This window comes from Girardinichthys multiradiatus, chromosome 2, assembly GCF_021462225.1.
Source record: "Girardinichthys multiradiatus isolate DD_20200921_A chromosome 2, DD_fGirMul_XY1, whole genome shotgun sequence".
Lineage (NCBI taxonomy): Eukaryota > Metazoa > Chordata > Actinopteri > Cyprinodontiformes > Goodeidae > Girardinichthys > Girardinichthys multiradiatus.
Window position 1 is genome coordinate 10,687,223 of NC_061795.1, and position 17,542 is coordinate 10,704,764.

Sequence of the window (17,542 nt, forward strand, 5' to 3'; positions counted from 1 at the left end):
TATTAGCAGCTGTCAACATTAGATCAGTTAGATGATCTAACCCTAACCCTAATGTTAATGATCTAACCCTAACCCTAACCCTAACCCTAACCCTATACCAAGGTATTATAAACCAAGCAATTAAACATTAAATGCATCAAATATAGTTTCTCTGCACTCAGTGAAATCACCCATTCTAGAACAATACACATAAAAATATCTGAATGCATAAAACAAAAAATGAAGCAGTTTAACTGGTTTAACTTCCACAGAATGAGTTGTTTTGGACTTGCTATCACTGGCTTTATTGAGCGATCTGTGTATGGTTCTTGGAGCTCCTCCGGACCGGAGCAGATACAGTGTAAATCCAGGGTTACAGTATATGAGTGAAACAACTGGAGGTGAAGTGAGCAGCATGGAGCAGTAGCAGCAGACACAAGGGATGATTCAGGATCTGAAGACACCACCTGGTGTCTATTTATTAGAATTCTTAATAATACAAATAATAATTTTGTATCTTTAAATATTAACAATAACTGCTGATATCTAAATGTACTTTTGTGACAAGGAAGTGTTCTTACCTGCGGAGCCTTCATCCATTTAGCAACAGCTGCAACAACATTTTCTTTGGAGATCTTTTCTCATCAGATGTTCTGATGGCTATACACTCTGCTTCAACATTCTCCTTCGTCTGTCAGATATCCTGACCTCTGACACCATTACTCTCACCATATCAGACGTTTCTTGTTCGAAGCAGTTTGCAGAGAACTCCTCCAATCATAATTGCCTGTGCTTGGTGGGACCAGTGGGACCCTCCTCAGTTTTCCAGCTCTGAACCTCTTTGCTTCAGGAAAGTAGTGCAGAATAACGGCTGTTGTCGTAGTATTGCTGCCATCACCAGCAATGCACCGTTTCACCATATTAACGCTGTTTTAATGCAGCTTGGCTTCTACATAAACCGCTTGTCATTGACACGCACACAGTGAATGACCGGAGGCTTCCCCTTAGTTGTCATTTCCCAACTGTGGACTTGTAAAATTTAACATGGAAATATGTTTATTTTATGTCACCATTGTCTTTAAGCGGGTCTTTAACCCTAATATCATGTCTCTTACTACCCAATTCCTTCAATATGAAGATGTTTTCTTTCAACTTCTGCATTTCTAGTTCTAGAATTGCGCTGCTCAAGGTGGCAGCAGGTTGGAGTAGCTCTGTTACTTTTGATTCTGATTTATTCTTTTTTGGGAACTATTCCTCTTGTGGTGGATACAGTTGATTTTTTTTGGATGACTGTCCACTCCAGTGTCGGATGCTGTGCAGCTTGGAGGATTTTTCTTAATACTTTCTATTTTTGGACATTTGTTATGATGCATTGCCATGGCAACGGGGTTGTTTCTTACAACCGGGAGCAGCTGATTAATATCTCAAAAGCTCAAATAATACTTCAGCTACAACCCCAAATCCCTGATGAGTTGAAAAGGAGACGCCGTGGATGCAGAGCAGGAGCCAAGAGAAGAGAGAGAAGGAGGAAGTTCAAACCATCTCTTCTGTCGATTTTGATGGGCAATGTGAGATCGTTGGGAAACAAGTTGGATGAACTCCAAGCCCTACAAAGGACCCAGCCAGAGTACCGGGCATGCAGTATCATGTGTTTTACTGAGACATGGCTGCAGGATCATATCCCTGACTCCAGTGTCTCTCTGCCGGGCTTTTTAACCATACGAGCAGACAGAGATTTAAGGAGTAGCGGCAAATGTAAAGGAGGTGGACTGGCAGTACTTGTGAACAACAGATGGTGTAATCCAGGACACGTTACTGTGAAGTGTCATCTCTGCAGTCCAGATATTGAACTGTTGGCAGTAAGTTTTCGTCCATATTATTTACCCAGAGAGTTCACCAGTGTTATTTTGGCAACAGTTTACGTTCCACCTTCCGCTGTTGCCGACACTGGATGTGATGCCATCAGCTCAGTTGTTGCTAAGCTACAGACACAAAACCCCAATGCTTTTGTGGCAATTTCTGGTGATTTTAACCATGCTTCACTCTCTGCTACACTTCCAACGTTTCAACAGTTTGTCAGCTGCTCTACCAGAGAAAACAAAACATTGGATTTGTTTTATGCAAATATCAAGGACTCATACATCTCTACAGCAAGACCTCCTCTAGGCAAATCAGATCACAATCTTGTTTTTTTCTGCTCGAAATATAAGCCCCTTGTTCAGAGGCAACCTGTAGTAAAGAGGACTGTGAGAAAATGGTCACAGGAAGCTGAAGAAGCTCTGCAAGGTTGCTTTGAGGCTACAGACTGGGACACACTGTGCCAGCCACATGGAGAGGACATCAATGTCATGACTGAGAGTGTAACCGACTATATAAACTTCTGTGTGGATAACATCATCCCCACCAGAACCGTGAGATGCTTTCCCAATAACAAACCTTGGATCACCAGTGACCTGAAGGACCTGCTTAACAAGAAAAAAAGAGCCTTCAGAGAGGGAGACAGAGAATTATTGAGAAGTATACAGAAGCAACTTAAAGTCAAGATAAGAGACAGCAAGGAGGTGTACAAGAAGAAGCTGGAGAGCAAGCTCCAGCAAAACAATATCAGAGATGTGTGGACAGGGATGAAGAAGATCACAGGCTTCAAGCAGAAGGATGATCAGACCGATGGAGGTCTGGACAGAGCCAATGAATTGAACACATTCTTCAATAGGTTCAGTTCAGAAACAAGCTTCGCATCCTCCTTTCCTGCTCACAGCCAAACAGACATTCCACCTTCCTTTGACCCACAGGACCCACAGCTGTCCAGTAACACCTCACATTTTTTATCTTCCACCTCAGCCCTAGACCCTTCTGCTTCTACATGTTTGCCTTCAACCATATCAGAAGATGCTGATACTTCCTTTGCTTCCCCCTTCCACCTATGTGTCTCAAGAAGTCAAGAAGACAACTGGAGAGACTGAATAGGAATAAGGCTGCAGGTCCAGAACATGTCAGCCCTAGAGTCCTGAAGGCCTGTGCAGAGCAGCTCTGTGGGATTCTGCAGCACCTCTTCAACCTTAGCCTGGCCCAGAAGAAGGTTCCGGTGTTGTGGAAGACCTCCTGTCTTGTTCCGGTACCAAAGAAAACTCACCCATCAGTCCTCAATGACTATAGACCTGTTGCCCTGACATCCCACATCATGAAGGTCCTAGAGAGACTCCTGTTGGCCCACCTGAGTAAGCAAACAATAAACTATCAGGACCCCCTTCAGTTTGCTTATCGCTGTGGAGTTGGAGTTGAAGATGCCATCATACACCTGCTTCAACAAACCCACTGTCATCTGGACAAAACCAGTAGCACTGTGAGGATCATGTTCTTTGATTTCTCCAGTGCATTTAATACAATCCAACCTGATTTGCTTTGTCAGAAACTCCAGAAGACTTAGGTGGAGGCCTCAACAATCTCCTGGATCAAAGACTACCTGACAAACAGACCACAGTTTGTGAGACTGAAGGGTTGTGAGTCTAACCAGGTAGTCAGCAGCACAGGAGCACCACAGGGGACTGTACTCTCACCATTCCTTTTCACTCTGTACACCTCAGACTTCCAGTACAAGACAAACTCCTGTCATCTGCAGAAATACACGGATGATTCTGCAGTCATGGGGTGGATCAGAGATAGACAAGAAGCTGAGTACAGGAAGGTGGTGGACCGCTTTGTGGCATGGTGTGGAAACAATCATCTCATTTTGAACGTGACTAAAACAAAGGAGATGATTGTAGAATTTAAGAGAAACAGGAATAAGTCAAAAACTATTTCTATCATGCGAGAAGAAGTGGAGGTGGTGGAGGAGTATAAATACCTCAGTATTCACCTGGACAACAGACTAGAGTGGAGATGCAACTGTGAAGCCATCTACAAGAAGGGACAGAGCAGACTGTACTTCTTGAGGAAGCTTAGGACTTTTGGTGTTTGCAGCAAGATGCTGCATATCTTCTATAAGTTTGTTGTGGAGAGTGTCATCTCCTCTGCCATCATCTGCTGGGGAAGCAGCATCAGAGCCAGGGACTTAAAAAAGCTCAACAAGCTGATAAAAAAGGCTGCCTCTGTTCTGGGGACTCCTCTGGAACCTCTGGAGATCCTTGTGCAAAGAATGGTAAATGGACTGAATTTATATAGCGCCTTTCCAGTCAAACAGACCGCTCAAAGCGCTTTACACTAGAGCCACATTCACCCAATCGCACTCACTAACGCTCACACATTCATACACAGATCGGTAGGTTAAGTGCCTTGCCCAGGGGCACATCAACATACAGCAGGAGGAAGCTGGAATCGAACCTACAACCTTCCGATTGCAAGACAACTACTCTTCCTACTGAGCCACAGTCGCCAGGATTCTTCAGAAGAACATTATGGAGAACCCTGAGCATCCTCTTCATGAGACTGTCCTACAACAACAGAGTGTCTTCAGTCAGAGGCTTCTTCAGATCTGCTGTAAGACGGAGCGCTACAGGAGATCCTTCCTGCCCACAGCCATCAGCATCTACAACGGCTCTTTGAGGAAACCTTCATAATATGAGCTATAACAACATTTAATTTCCTTTTGGGATTAATAAAGTATTTTTGAATTGAATTGAATTGAATTGAATTTGTGAGAAAAGCGTGTCACAGGCACTTGTGACCAACACATATGAAGTGAAAGGAAAATATAAAGAGCGTATCATGCATTTCTGTTCTGCCCCGTTGACTCTGATGCCCCTAAATATTATCCAGTGCAACCAGTTGCCTTCACTAGTCCCCCACTTAATAAATAGAATCCAGTATATTTATTCTCAGTCTAAATGCAACTCTTCTGTGAAGGCCTCTAATGGTTTGTTAGTGTACAAACAGCATCATGAAGACTAAGGAACACAGCAGACAGCTTTAAGTAAGTTTAAGAGGTGGGCAGGGGACTGTTAATGAGAGAAGCATCCAAGAGTCCCACGATAACTCTGGAGGAGCGGTGTAGTTTCATAGCTCAGGTGGGAGAATCTATTTGCGGACCTATCAGTTGTGCACTCCACAAATCTGGCATTTATGGAAGAGTGGCAAAATGAAATCCTTTTGTTGAAAGAAACCCAAAAGAAGTCCACCCAGAACACCCAGTTTGCCACAATCCGAGCTAACCTGAAAAAGAAAAAGCTCTGGTCAGATCAGAGCAAACTTGAGGTTTTTGACCTACATGCAAAACCCTATGGGTGTTAAACTAACAATGCACCTCCCCTTAAACACACCACAGTTAACGTGGTGGTGTAGCATCATGATGTGGAGATGCTTTTCTTTTAGCAGGGACAGAGAAGCTGGTCAGAGTTGATGGGAAGATGGATGGAGCAAAATCCAAGACATCCTGGAAGAAAACCTGTTGGAGGCTGCAGAAGACTTTAAACTGGCTGGAAGTTCACCGTCCAGAAGGACAACCCTAAAAACACAGCCAGTGATACAAAGGAATGGTTTAGATCAAAGCATATTTATTTGTTAGAACGGCCTAGCAATGTCCAGACCTAAATCTAACTGAGGATCTGTGCCAAGAGTTGAAAATTGATGTTCAGAAGATTTCTCCATCTATTCTGATGGAACTTGGGCTATGTAGCAAAAAAGAATAGGCAAGAATTTCGGTGTCTAAATGTGATAAGCTGGTAGAGAAATTCCCTAAAAGGCTTGCAGCTGTAACAACAGTGAAACGGGCTTTCACATTGTCTTGACTCAGGTGGGCTAAATACAAACGCATCCCACACTTTTTCAGGTTCTTATTTATAAGAACTTGTGAAAACCCTTTTTTGTTTAGCCTTACATGTATACACTACTTTGTGTTGGTTTATTTTACTCTGTTTTTGTAAAATGTACAAATTATGAAAATGTTTAAGGTTCTTAACCCTTCTGTAAGGCTCTGTACATGTTCATGGGAGTGGTGGCGTAGTGGTTAGAACAGGAGGTTTGTGTTCCAGAGGGGACACAAAGGGCCAGGTTCCAATCCCACAGATTGCCACTCTGGGTCCCTGAGCAAGACCCTTAGCCCCAGAATGCTCCCCGGGCGCCGCACAATGGCAGCCCACTGTTCCCTATAAGGGATGGGTTAAATGCAGAGGACAAATTTTGTTGTAATGTACATGTGCAATGACCAATTAAGATTATTATTATTATTCTCTCTTTGCATTTAATCCAACTAGCTTCTTTGCTCTTCCTTCTTTGTGTTCTTCTCCAATCATCTCCTGCTTCTCCTGTTGCATCCTCCCTCCTGCAGAGCCTCCCACCTGCTCCACTGAGCAGTTCACCTGCTCCACAGGAGAAATTGGCTGTATACCAATGGCTTGGCGTTGTGACGGCTTTCCAGAGTGTGATGACGGCAGTGATGAAGAAAATTGTCCCATCTGTTCTGCCTTCCAGCTCCAGTGTGATGAAGGAAGCTGCATTGATGCTCAGAAACGCTGTGATGGAGAACCTGACTGTCCTGATAAGTCAGATGAGCATGAATGTAACAGTACGTTCACACACTAGTAACTTTGATGAGGTGTAGCTGATAATGGCTAGACCATATACCTTGCACTTCTCTCTGCATCATTTGCAGTAGTAGTTTCGCTGGAGTCTGCACTGAGTCGTTTTACATGCATTCCTCTCCTCACATTTAGGTTCTGTCCTAGGTCTCGTCCCCTTTGTTACAGATCCTTACTGTACATGTACAGGTGTTGGACAATGAAACTGAAACACCTGGTTTTAGACCACAATAATTTGTTAGTATGGTGTTGGGCCTCCTTTTGCAGCCAATACAGCATCAATTCGTCTTGGGAATGACATATACAAGTCCTGCCCAGTGGACAGAGGGACTTTAAGCCATTCTTCTTGCAGGATAGTGGCCAGGTCACTACGTGATACTGGTGGAGGAAAACGTTTCCTGACTCACTCTTCCAAAGCACCCCAAAGTGGCTCAATAATATTTAGATCTGGTGACTGTGCAGGCCATGGGAGATGTTCAACTTCACTTTCATGTTCATCAAACCAATCTTTCACCAGTCTTGCTGTGTGTATTGGTGCATTGTCATCCTGATACACGGCACCGCCTTCAGGATACAATGTTTGAACCATTGGATGCACATGGTACTCAAGAATGGTTCGGTAGTCCTTGGCAGTGACGCGCCATCTAGCACAAGTATTGGGCCAAGGGGATGCCATGATATGGCAGCCCAAACCATCACTGATCCACCCCCATGCTTCACTCTGGGCATGCAACAGTCTGGGTGGTACGCTTCTTTGGGGCTTCTCCACACCATAACTCTCCCGGATGTGGGGAAAACAGTAAAGGTGGACTCATCAGAGAACAATACATGTTTCACATTGTCCACAGCCCAAGATTTGCGCTCCTTGCACCATTGAAACCGACGTTTTGCATTGGCATGAGTGACCAAAGGTTTGGCTATAGCAGCCCGGCCGTGTACAGGTCCTTCTCAAAATATTAGCATATTGTGATAAAGTTAATTATTTTCCATAATGTCATGATGAAAATTTAACATTCATATATTTTAGATTCATTGCACACTAACTGAAATATTTCAGGTCTTTTATTGTCTTAATACAGATGATTTTGGCACACAGCTCATGAAAACCCAAAATTCCTATCTCACAAAATTAGCATATCATTAAAAGGGTCTCTAAACGAGCTATGAACCTAACCATCTGAATCAACGAGTTAACTCTAAACACCTGCAAAAGATTCCTGAGGCCTTTAAAACTCCCAGCCTGGTTCATCACTCAAAACCCCAATCATGGGTAAGACTGCCGACCTGACTGCTGTCCAGAAGGACACTATTGACACCCTCAAGCAAGAGGGTAAGACACAGAAAGACATTTCTGAACGAATAGGCTTTTCCCAGAGTGCTGTATCAAGGCACCTCAGTGGGAAGTCTGTGGGAAGGAAAAAGTGTGTCAGAAAACGTTGCACAATGAGAAGAGGTGACCGGACCCTGAGGAAGATTGTGGAGAAGGGCTGATTCCAGACCTTGGAGGACCAGCGGAAGCAGTAGACTGAGTCTGGAGTAGAAACATCCAGAGCCACCGTGCACAGGCGTGTGCAGGAAATGGGCTACAGGTGCCGCATTCCCCAGGTCAAGCCACTTTTGAACCAGAAACTGCGGCAGAAGCGCCTGACCTGGATGAGCAAAAGGCCGCTATCGAAGCATCCTGGGCCTCCATAAGACCTCAGCAGTGCCACAGGCTGATTGCCTCCATGCCACGCCGCATTGAAGCAGTCATTTCTGCCAAAGGATTCCCGACCAAGTATTGAGTGCATAACTGTACATGATTATTTGAAGGTTTAAGTTTTTTGTATTAAAAACACTTTTCTTTTATATTGTCGGATGAAATATGCTAATTTTGTGAGATAGGAATTTTGGGTTTTCATGAGCTGTATGCCAAAATCATCCGTATTAAGACAATAAAAGACCTGATATATTTCAGTTAGTGTGCAATGAATCTAAAATATATTAATGTTAAATTTTCATCATGACATTATGGAAAATAATGAACTTGATCACAATATGCTAATATTTTGAGAAGGACCTGTATATTGACCCTGTGGAGCTCCCGACGGACCGTTCTGGTGGAAACAGGAGAGTTGAGGTGCACATTTAATTCTGCCGTGATTTGGGCAGCCGTGGTTTTATGTTTTTTGGATACAATTCGGGTTAGCGCCCGAACATCCTTTTCAGACAGCTTCCTCTTGCGTCCACAGTTAATCCTGTTGGATGTGGTTCGTCCTTGGTGGTATGCTGACATTACCCTGGATACCATGGCTCTTGATACATCACAAAGACTTGCTGTCTTGGTGCGCCAGCAAGACGTGCACCAACAATTTGTCCTCTTTTGAACTCTGGTATGTCACCCATAATGTTGTGTGCATTTCAATATTTTGAGCAAAACTGTGCTCTTACCCTGCTAATTGAACCTTCACACTCTGCTCTTACTGGTGCAATGTGTAATCAATGAAGACTGGCTACCAGGCTGGTCCAATTTAGCTATGAAACCCCCCACACTAAAATGACAGGTGTTTCAGTTTCATTGTCCAACCCCTGTAGGCTTCCAGTGAACAATTTATGGAACAGAGTTGTGTGTTATGTGAGACTCTTCCCACCCTTTCTGTTGTTCTATTGACAAATTGTTTGATTAATATATTAACCCTATTTTATTTAAGAATTTGGGTTGTTCACATTTGATTTATAAATGTAACTGAATAAAATAAATTTAAATAGGATGAAGTAAAATTGGTTTGAGCTTCTCCACAAAGTCTTCAGGAAAAACTGTAAAATGTAGCCAATAGACAGCTTTCTGCAGAATGTGGCAGCAGGTTCGTTTTTGGTCAGCAGCTGCAGTCACTGCTGTTATTTTGCTAACTAGCCTTTAGGTGTGTTGTCTCTCTGCCTCCCTGCAGAGGATTATTATAGGTTGTATCAAAAAATCTTGGCAGCCTTAGATCCTTGCTTAGTTTGGGAATTAGGAAATTAAAAGTCTAAATAAAATTAAAGTCTAAAAGTGAAGTATGGTAATATAGGTAAATGTATGAAGACATTAAACAAATTTCTGCCTAACTCCAAAAAATGAGGAAGGAATACATAATACCTTAACTCAGAATATCAATATTTTGGACGCTTTGGACAAGTATTCATTATGCGTTCAAACCTTTGGCAGGTGAGCAGTTCTGCCTGCCTGTCCAAGAGTTTTATGTCTCACACCTGAAACAGCGATTACTTGTATTGTTGACTAAAGTGTGGACTGTGGTTCTGTGACTCTGGATCTAGTTGTCCCACAAGTCTACCTCTCCTCCTATGTTTTAGCTGTCTGCCCTCCCAACCAGTTCCGTTGTGGGGACAACCACTGCATCACTAAAAAACAGCAGTGTGACAATTATTCCGACTGTCTCGATGGGTCTGATGAGCTGGCTTGTGGTAAATATTCAGATAGTATAGCTGCAGTTTTTCTCATTAAATTAATCTAATCCTTTTTAATTACTGCAATGTAACTATCTGTCTTCTTGTAGATTATATTTCTCCCTCCTCGAGCTTCATTCCTGGTAATGAAACCACAAACCCCATTGGTCCAGTCATTGCCATTATTCTTCTCATGTTTGTGATGGGAGGAGCCTGCTTTGTCTGCCAGCGTGTGGTGTGTCGACGTTACAAAGGTCCTAATGGGGCTTTTCCTCATGAATACATGAGTGGAACACCTCATGTGCCCCTCAACTTCATTACCCCCAGCAGCTCTCAACATGGTACCTACCAAGGTTGGATCAGTATGTTAGCTTTAGCGCTGTGAAATAAAGTCAATCAGCAATTATGTTGGGATGTTAATAAATGATGCGTGTGTGCAGGTATCTCCTTTGGAAAGTCCACAATGAGCTCAGTCAGCTTGATGGGCAGCAGCAGCAGTGGAGCCCCTCTCTATGACAGGAACCATGTGACTGGAGCTTCATCCAGCAGTTCTTCATCTACCAAAGGAGCCTTCTACCCAAAGGTACACACAACAGCACACACAGTCAGCATGCACATAGCGTGTTTGCTGCTTACTCCAAAGTCATCTAACATTTACATTTTCTGATTGTAGATCCTGAACCCTCCTCCATCTCCGGCCACAGATCGTTCTCTCTACAACACAGAGATCTTCTATTCCTCCAACAGTGCATCTACAACCAGATCATACAGGTCACTTACTCACAAACCTGTCACTTGCATAGAGTCTAATTCAGTTTTAACTAAAATATAACAGTCAAAGCCTCAGCTGGATTATGGTGCATTCAGACCGAACGCGATTTGAGCGTGAGGGACATCTGGTTGTCATGCAAAGTCTATGTGAATGCATGTGTCAGAATTTCAAGAGGTCCTGCTGCGCTTTTCACACGTCTGGTACTGCGCGTTTGTGATACGTTTGAAGCGCGCAACCAATCAGAGAAGCTCAACTTTGTGACATAGTGACATATTTTAACATGGGATGGAACGACCATTTTACTCCTTACAAGTCATAAACCATGCCTGAAGGCTGAAAGAAAAGGACACATCAGTTTTCTGAATTACACATAGGCGTTGCGCTGAATTTTATAACATCCTAAATCAGCTGATCACACATAAAATCAGCTGTTCTGACGCACAAATATTTCCCCCAAAACACACAAAACAATACCACCATCAAACAGTGTTTGTCAAATTTATTGACGGTCCTTAAGAGAACCAGCATCTGCAGGAGGAGGGAGCAGACAAGAGAGCAGCTGCCCGTGATCAGACTGTCTGCCTCGGATCAAACAGGAGAATGTCCCGCTGTATCTGCAAAGTGCAAATATCCAATAACTAACTTCATGAAGGTCAACAAACCCACTATCATCTGGACAAACCCAGCAGCACTGTGAGGATCATGTTCTTTGGTTTCTCTCGTGCATTTAACACAATTCAACCTGATTTGCTTTGTCAGAAACTCCAGAAGAATCAGGTGGAGGCCTCAACAATCTCCAGGATCAAAGAGTACCTGACAAACAGACCAGGGTTTGTGAGACTGAAGGGTTGTGTGTCTAACCAGGTAGTTAGCAGCACAGGAGCACCACAGGGGACGGTACTCTCATCATTCTTTTTCATCTGTACACCTCAGACTTCCAGTATAAGACAAACTCCTGTCATCTGCAGAAATACTCGGATGATTCTGTAGTCGTGGGGCAGATCACAGATGGACAAGAAGCTGAGTACAGGAAGGTGGTGGACCGCTTTGTGGCATGGTGTGGAAACAATCATCTCATCTTGAATGTGACTAAAACAAAGGAGATGATTGTAGATTTTAAGAGAAACAGGAATACATCAAAAACTATTTCCATCATGGGAGAAGATGTGGAGGTGGTGGAGGAGTTTAAATACCTCAGTGTTCACCTGGACAACAGATTGGAGTGGAGATGCAACTGTGAAGCTGTCTACAAGAAGAGACTGCAGACTGTACTTCTTGAGGAAGCTTAGGACTTTTGGTGTTTGCAGCAAAATGCTACATATCTTCTATAAGTCTGCTGTGGAGAGTGTGATCTCTTCAGCCATTATCTGCTGAGGTAGCAGCATCAGAGCCGGGGATTTAAAAAAGCTCAACAAGCTCATAAAGAAGGCTGGCTCTGTTCTGGGGACTCCTCTGGAACCTCTGGAGATCATTGTCCAAAAAGGATTCTTCATAAAACGAAGAACATTATGGAGAACTCTGACCATCCTCTTTATCAGACTGTTGTACAACAACAGAGTGTCTTCAGTCAGAGGCTTCTTCAGATCTTCTGTAAGACAGAGCGCTACAGGAGATCTTTCCTGCCCACAGCCATCAGCATCTACAACGGCTCTTTGAAGAAACCTACATAATGAGCTAAAACAACATTTAATTTCCCTTTGGGATTAATAAAGTAGTTTTGACTTGAATTGAATTGAAGTGACATCGACATCTTGCTTTTCTTCCCATAATAAATTACCAACAGACCATTTAGGGATGATAGTCCACGACATATCTATCTATGAATGCCCTTAAGTGTTGAATCTGAAAGTAGAAAGGTGGAGCCACTCCAAATGTTCAGAATGCTTGGATGAGTGAGTGTTCATCAGTGTGTAATCTTGCCTGTGATTAGGCTACAGTATCAAATGAATGGGAAGGTAATGTTGGAGCGTTTTTCACCTAAGGCATACTAATTACTGTATAAGGACATAGGGTAGATTTACCATATTGTAATGGAGGCATTAGAATTTGTTAACTAGAGAGATTCAGTTATTCCGACAGTTAACAGTATTATCTATCTATCTATCTATCTATCTATCTATCTATCTATCTATCTATCTATCTATCTATCTATCTATCTATCTGTCTGTCTGTCTGTCTGTCTGTCTGTCTGTCTGTCTGTCTGTCTGTCTGTCTGTCTGTCTGTCTGTCTGTCTGTCTGTCTGTCTGTCTGTCTGTCTGTCTGTCTGTCTGTCTGTCTGTCTGTCTGTCTGTCTGTCTGTCTGTCTGTCGTTCTGTCTGTTCTGTTTATCTAATCTATCTTTTTTAAAGAAGGAACAGACTGAAACAGAGCTCCCTTCATGATTTATCTCCTTTATTTTCCTCCACAGACCTTACCACCCAGTCCGTGGGGGCGCCCCACCTACCACCCCCTGCAGCACAGACGTCTGTGACAGCGACTACACCCCCCACCTCCCACCCGCTGGGCTGCCGGTATCAGCAGGGTGCTGGAAGGCCTCCAGCCACACTGGCCATGGCAAACCTAATAAATACTACATGGACCTCAACTCAGATTCTGACCCGTACCCTCCACCCCCCACCCCACGCTCTCAGTACATGTCAGCTGAGGAAAGCTGTCCCCCGTCCCCTTCTACTGAACGATCCTACTTCCATCTGTGCCCCCCTCCTCCTTCCCCTTGCACCGACTCATCATGACCTTCCCAACAGCCTGAGAGCCCTGTGAGAAACAAAGGGATGAAGCGAACTCACTTCCTTGTTCTAGGATAAACTAATGTGCCAACAGTCAGCCGGGGGCTGCCTTATACGTGCCACTTTACATGAACTAGGTGAAGTGCCTTGCTCAAGCTCTGCCCATCCTTCATTTGCCATTCCAGTCATCCTCAGGATGGCTCCTGTTGTGACCATCACCTTAGGAAAACTGCCATGCTGAAACGCTCTGTAACTTGCTGAAGGTTGGGCTTTTGAGACACCGCCTGCTTTGCCTCAAGGCTTTAGAAAACAAAGGATGAAAGAACACAGTCACCACCTTCTTTCTCCACTTTCATTCCATCAAATGAGAAAAACAGTCATAAGAACAATTTTTCATGAAATAAAGATCCTGAAATGTCAAGTCGTTCCTTAACACTTCAGTGTGGAAGTTTGGACTGCCCAGCTGAAGAAAACAGGTCACTAAGACTAAAGCCCAGCCATATGCTGAGCCCCTATTCCTCCTGTCCCCAGGATTGCAGTATTTATCTGCTCACCTGTCAGAATGTTTCAGACAGATGGCAGCAGCAGGGCACATTAGATAGTTCAAATGTTGATATTTTACTAATGGAACACAAATGCCTCTTTTCCATTTGCGGTTCCAGCACCGCAGGGCTCCACTTGCTATACTACATACGTAAGCTGTTGTGTTTCCATTGACCCACCAATGGCTGGAGATCTGGCTTGAAGTCCCGCCGTCAGCGTCGTGCCGCTATTAACCCCTACTGTCTTTGGTGTGAGCCTACCAAACAGGTAGGTTTCAAGTACAAACATACAAATTAAAATAAGCACCCACCATTGCACAGCATGTCCTCCGAGATGATTTTGAACCACCGCCACAGCTTTCGGTTTAACCCAGTCCAGCTATTGTGGTCCTTAATATTTTTGTAGTCTTACTTGAGTTTTTGATCCTTTTCCGGTTACGATGTGAGGTAAAATGCATGGCTTGTCATTCTCTCCACTACCTCGGTTAACACTTTCTCATACCGCTGCCATATGGCTGACCTAATAACCAATCAGTGAACAGCAATCTGTTCAGGTCACATTTTGGCCCTGCTTAGCTCCGATAAGACCTGCTGGCGCAGGTACCAAGAAAGCCAGTACCGGCCAGAAAAGCCAGTAACTGAAACGGTCGCAAAATGGGCTGAGTGGAGCCAAAGTAGAACCCATGGAAAAAAGGCACAGAGTGTGAATGAGCTGATGATTGACAGATGAATGATTAGATAGGATGTATCCAACAGGCTTCCCATGCAGTCTGGAAATGCCTATCTTAGTGTTCTGACTTCCTTTTTTATATACTGTCTTGTGTCCTTCCTGTCTTCTTCACCCCCTTTCCTTTGTCTTTTCGTTTTTCCTTTATTTCTTTCTGTATGTCCTTTTTTACTCACCTATTTTCTTCCTTCTTTGTTTCGTTTGCTCGTGTTTTCCAGTCCTTCCCTCTGTCCTTCAATCTTTATTTGCTACCTTCCTTTTTTTGTCCTATTCTTTCCCCTTCCTTTATCCTGTGCTTCCCTTAATTTCTTCCTTGTTTCTGTACTTTCCTCCCTTCCTTGCATCCAACTACTCTTCCTTCCTGTTTCCTTCCTACTTTTGCCGGTGTAAAAAGTCCCTTCCTTCTGTCCTTTGACCCTTCTTTCCTGTTTATGTTTTTGGGAATTCCATATTTAAATTCTTCCCACTGTAGAAATATGTTCCATAAAGGCATGGTGAACTTTAGAATTGTATATTTTAAAGTGAACATAAGGAACCGAGAACTTGTTTAGGAACCAGTATGTGAGCATCTCTGAATGTTAACTGGATGGATGTAAACAGGTGAATGATTATGCATGAATGAACGAGTGCACGGATGCAGCAGGTCCAGGATCCAAAGCTTGACATGGAGGCTGCAGCCATGAAACTCATCACCTGACTCCAGCATACCAAATGAGCAGGAACATGTCAAGCCTTTGTATATATGTGGGATGAGGTCAGTGACTGAGTTGTGAGAAGTGAGAGCATACCTTTGTGAATCTGAACCTCAGTCCTTCTTCTCATTGTCCTGTTTACCAAAAGTACTTTTGCTGCTATTATGTACAGAATCAACCAGATACTATGACATGTAATTACACAGAAATGCCAAAATGATCATTGTCATCCTGACGATAGATTATGAAGCTATTTTACACCTAATATCAAATTATTCCTATAACATTTTGTCTCATTAGTATATTTCTGTGTCAGTGTGTGTTCTGAAGATATTCTGCACTTCCTGCTGTGCGTAAATCAGCTGAAGGGTTAGTGTGCTTCAGCCGGAACCCTCTTTCATCACACAATGATCTCAGAAACAGCATTTCAGAGTATCAAGGTGTAATAAGGTGTTAATTCTCCAAGCACTTGTTTTGTAGCTATTAATGAACTTGTTGAGTCTAACAGAGGAAACCCTGCTGTGGCTACAGAGGACTAGAAAGACCTCTACACAGAAAACATTCTGTAGACACTGCAAAAACCAAACCAAAGTATGATTCACTTCTATCAGTTACTTTTACATTGACCTTGATTTTTGTCACATTCTGTAAAAAAAATATATATATAAATGTATTGTGGTAAAATTCTGTAATGCTTTTTGTAAAGGCTTCATGGAATATTTTGATGATCCCCACAATCATTATTTAGATGTTGGTGATATAGAAATACATCACACCATTTAAGAATTTTAAGATCACTTTTCAGTTTGATAAGAAAACACCACCACTGATATGATTGTTTAGCCGCATTGGACACCTTATAGTGCCGTGACACAGTATTTACTTCCTCACAGATTTCTTCTATTGTTGCTTCTTTGTCCCACTTAAATGTTTCCGATCATTAAACAAATTCAGTATCAGACAAAGATAACCTGAGTAAATACAAAAATCGGTTGTCAAATTATGATTTTATTTATATAGAGAAAAAAGCTGTCTAAACCGACCTGACCTATATAAAAACTAAAAAAGTAATTGCTCCCTAAATCCAGTAACAGATTGTGTCACTCCTGGCAGCAACAGCTGCCATCATGTGTTTGTGAGAACTGCCAATGAGTTTTTTCCGTCACTGTGGAGGCCCACTCTTCTTTGAAGTATTATTTTTGCTTATGGGCCATTCAGAGGTGGGTTTGGTGGTGTGCTTCAGCTCATTGCCCGACTTCATAACCCAGGTGGGTCCAAGCTTACCCTCCAGGGACAGTGTTTCTCATCTGTTCTTGAATTGTCTCAGATCAAGACTTTATGCAATTGTTTTTGAAATATTTTGGGCTACTTCATTTTGTCAAATAGGTTCTATTTAAAAGATTTATTGACAGTACAGGTCTGACAGTAATCATGCCTGGATGTGGCAAGGGTTATTGAACTTAAAAATGTGGTTTGATTTATTGTTAATTCATAATTTAACAATAGGTGCAGTTCTCGTAAGACTCAGGTATACTTGAAAACTGTTTACCTAATAAATGAAATTACTATTTGAAAAATGCATTTTGTATTTATTCAAGTTATGTTCTCTGATATTAAAACATGTTCATGAACTCAAAAACGGGAAAATACTTTTTTTAAAACTATCTCCAAGTACATACCTTTCTGTAAAAGAAAAATAATCATTTCAAGTGTAATAACTTTAGAAGTTCCGCCTGAATTTAAATCAGCAGTTTGTAATACTGAGCTGGTTGTGGAGAAAGCAGCCATGAAGGGTCAGTGTTCTGTCTGGAACACATTAAGTGAGAATCAAGGCACTGTAGTGTCCCAGTAAAAGATTTAACCAACATCTCTAAAGAAAAACAACCTCAATAACATGCCATGAGCTCATTACTAATCCTTTCCTGCCTGGCCACATTGATGCTGATGCTTGGTGACTGACTTCATCAGTCTTTAGTTGCTGTTGTAGCTGAGTAGTATCTTTCCCATGTCAGAGGGAACCCTGAGCAGCACAATACTTATATTTCAAGGGCTAAAAACCACTTCTAAATTTCTGTGCGTCCTATCTCAGCTTTGAATGCTTTGTGTGATTTACAGTCCCGATTTTGTTTGTATCAAAAGCATTTTATATAATAAATTTTTTTTTTAAA

At 42.6% G+C, this 17,542-nt stretch overlaps 1 protein-coding gene across 2 annotated transcripts in view; it reads left to right on the forward strand.

Moving 5' to 3' along the window:
* The window catches only part of lrp5 (low density lipoprotein receptor-related protein 5), a 95,589-nt gene extending 78,047 nt beyond the window's left edge, over window positions 1-17,542 (forward strand). Inside the window, exons 24-29 of one of the 2 annotated variants that reach the window (XM_047389537.1) lie at window positions 6,242-6,478; window positions 9,822-9,932; window positions 10,025-10,255; window positions 10,355-10,497; window positions 10,588-10,685; window positions 13,095-17,542. In XM_047389537.1, the coding sequence (XP_047245493.1) occupies window positions 6,242-6,478; window positions 9,822-9,932; window positions 10,025-10,255; window positions 10,355-10,497; window positions 10,588-10,685; window positions 13,095-13,419 (1,145 nt within the window). In that variant the 3' untranslated portion in view covers window positions 13,420-17,542. Of the gene's footprint in view, window positions 1-6,241; window positions 6,479-9,821; window positions 9,933-10,024; window positions 10,268-10,354; window positions 10,498-10,587; window positions 10,686-13,094 lie in introns of both variants that reach the window. The other variant, XM_047389529.1, reaches the window with a different exon arrangement.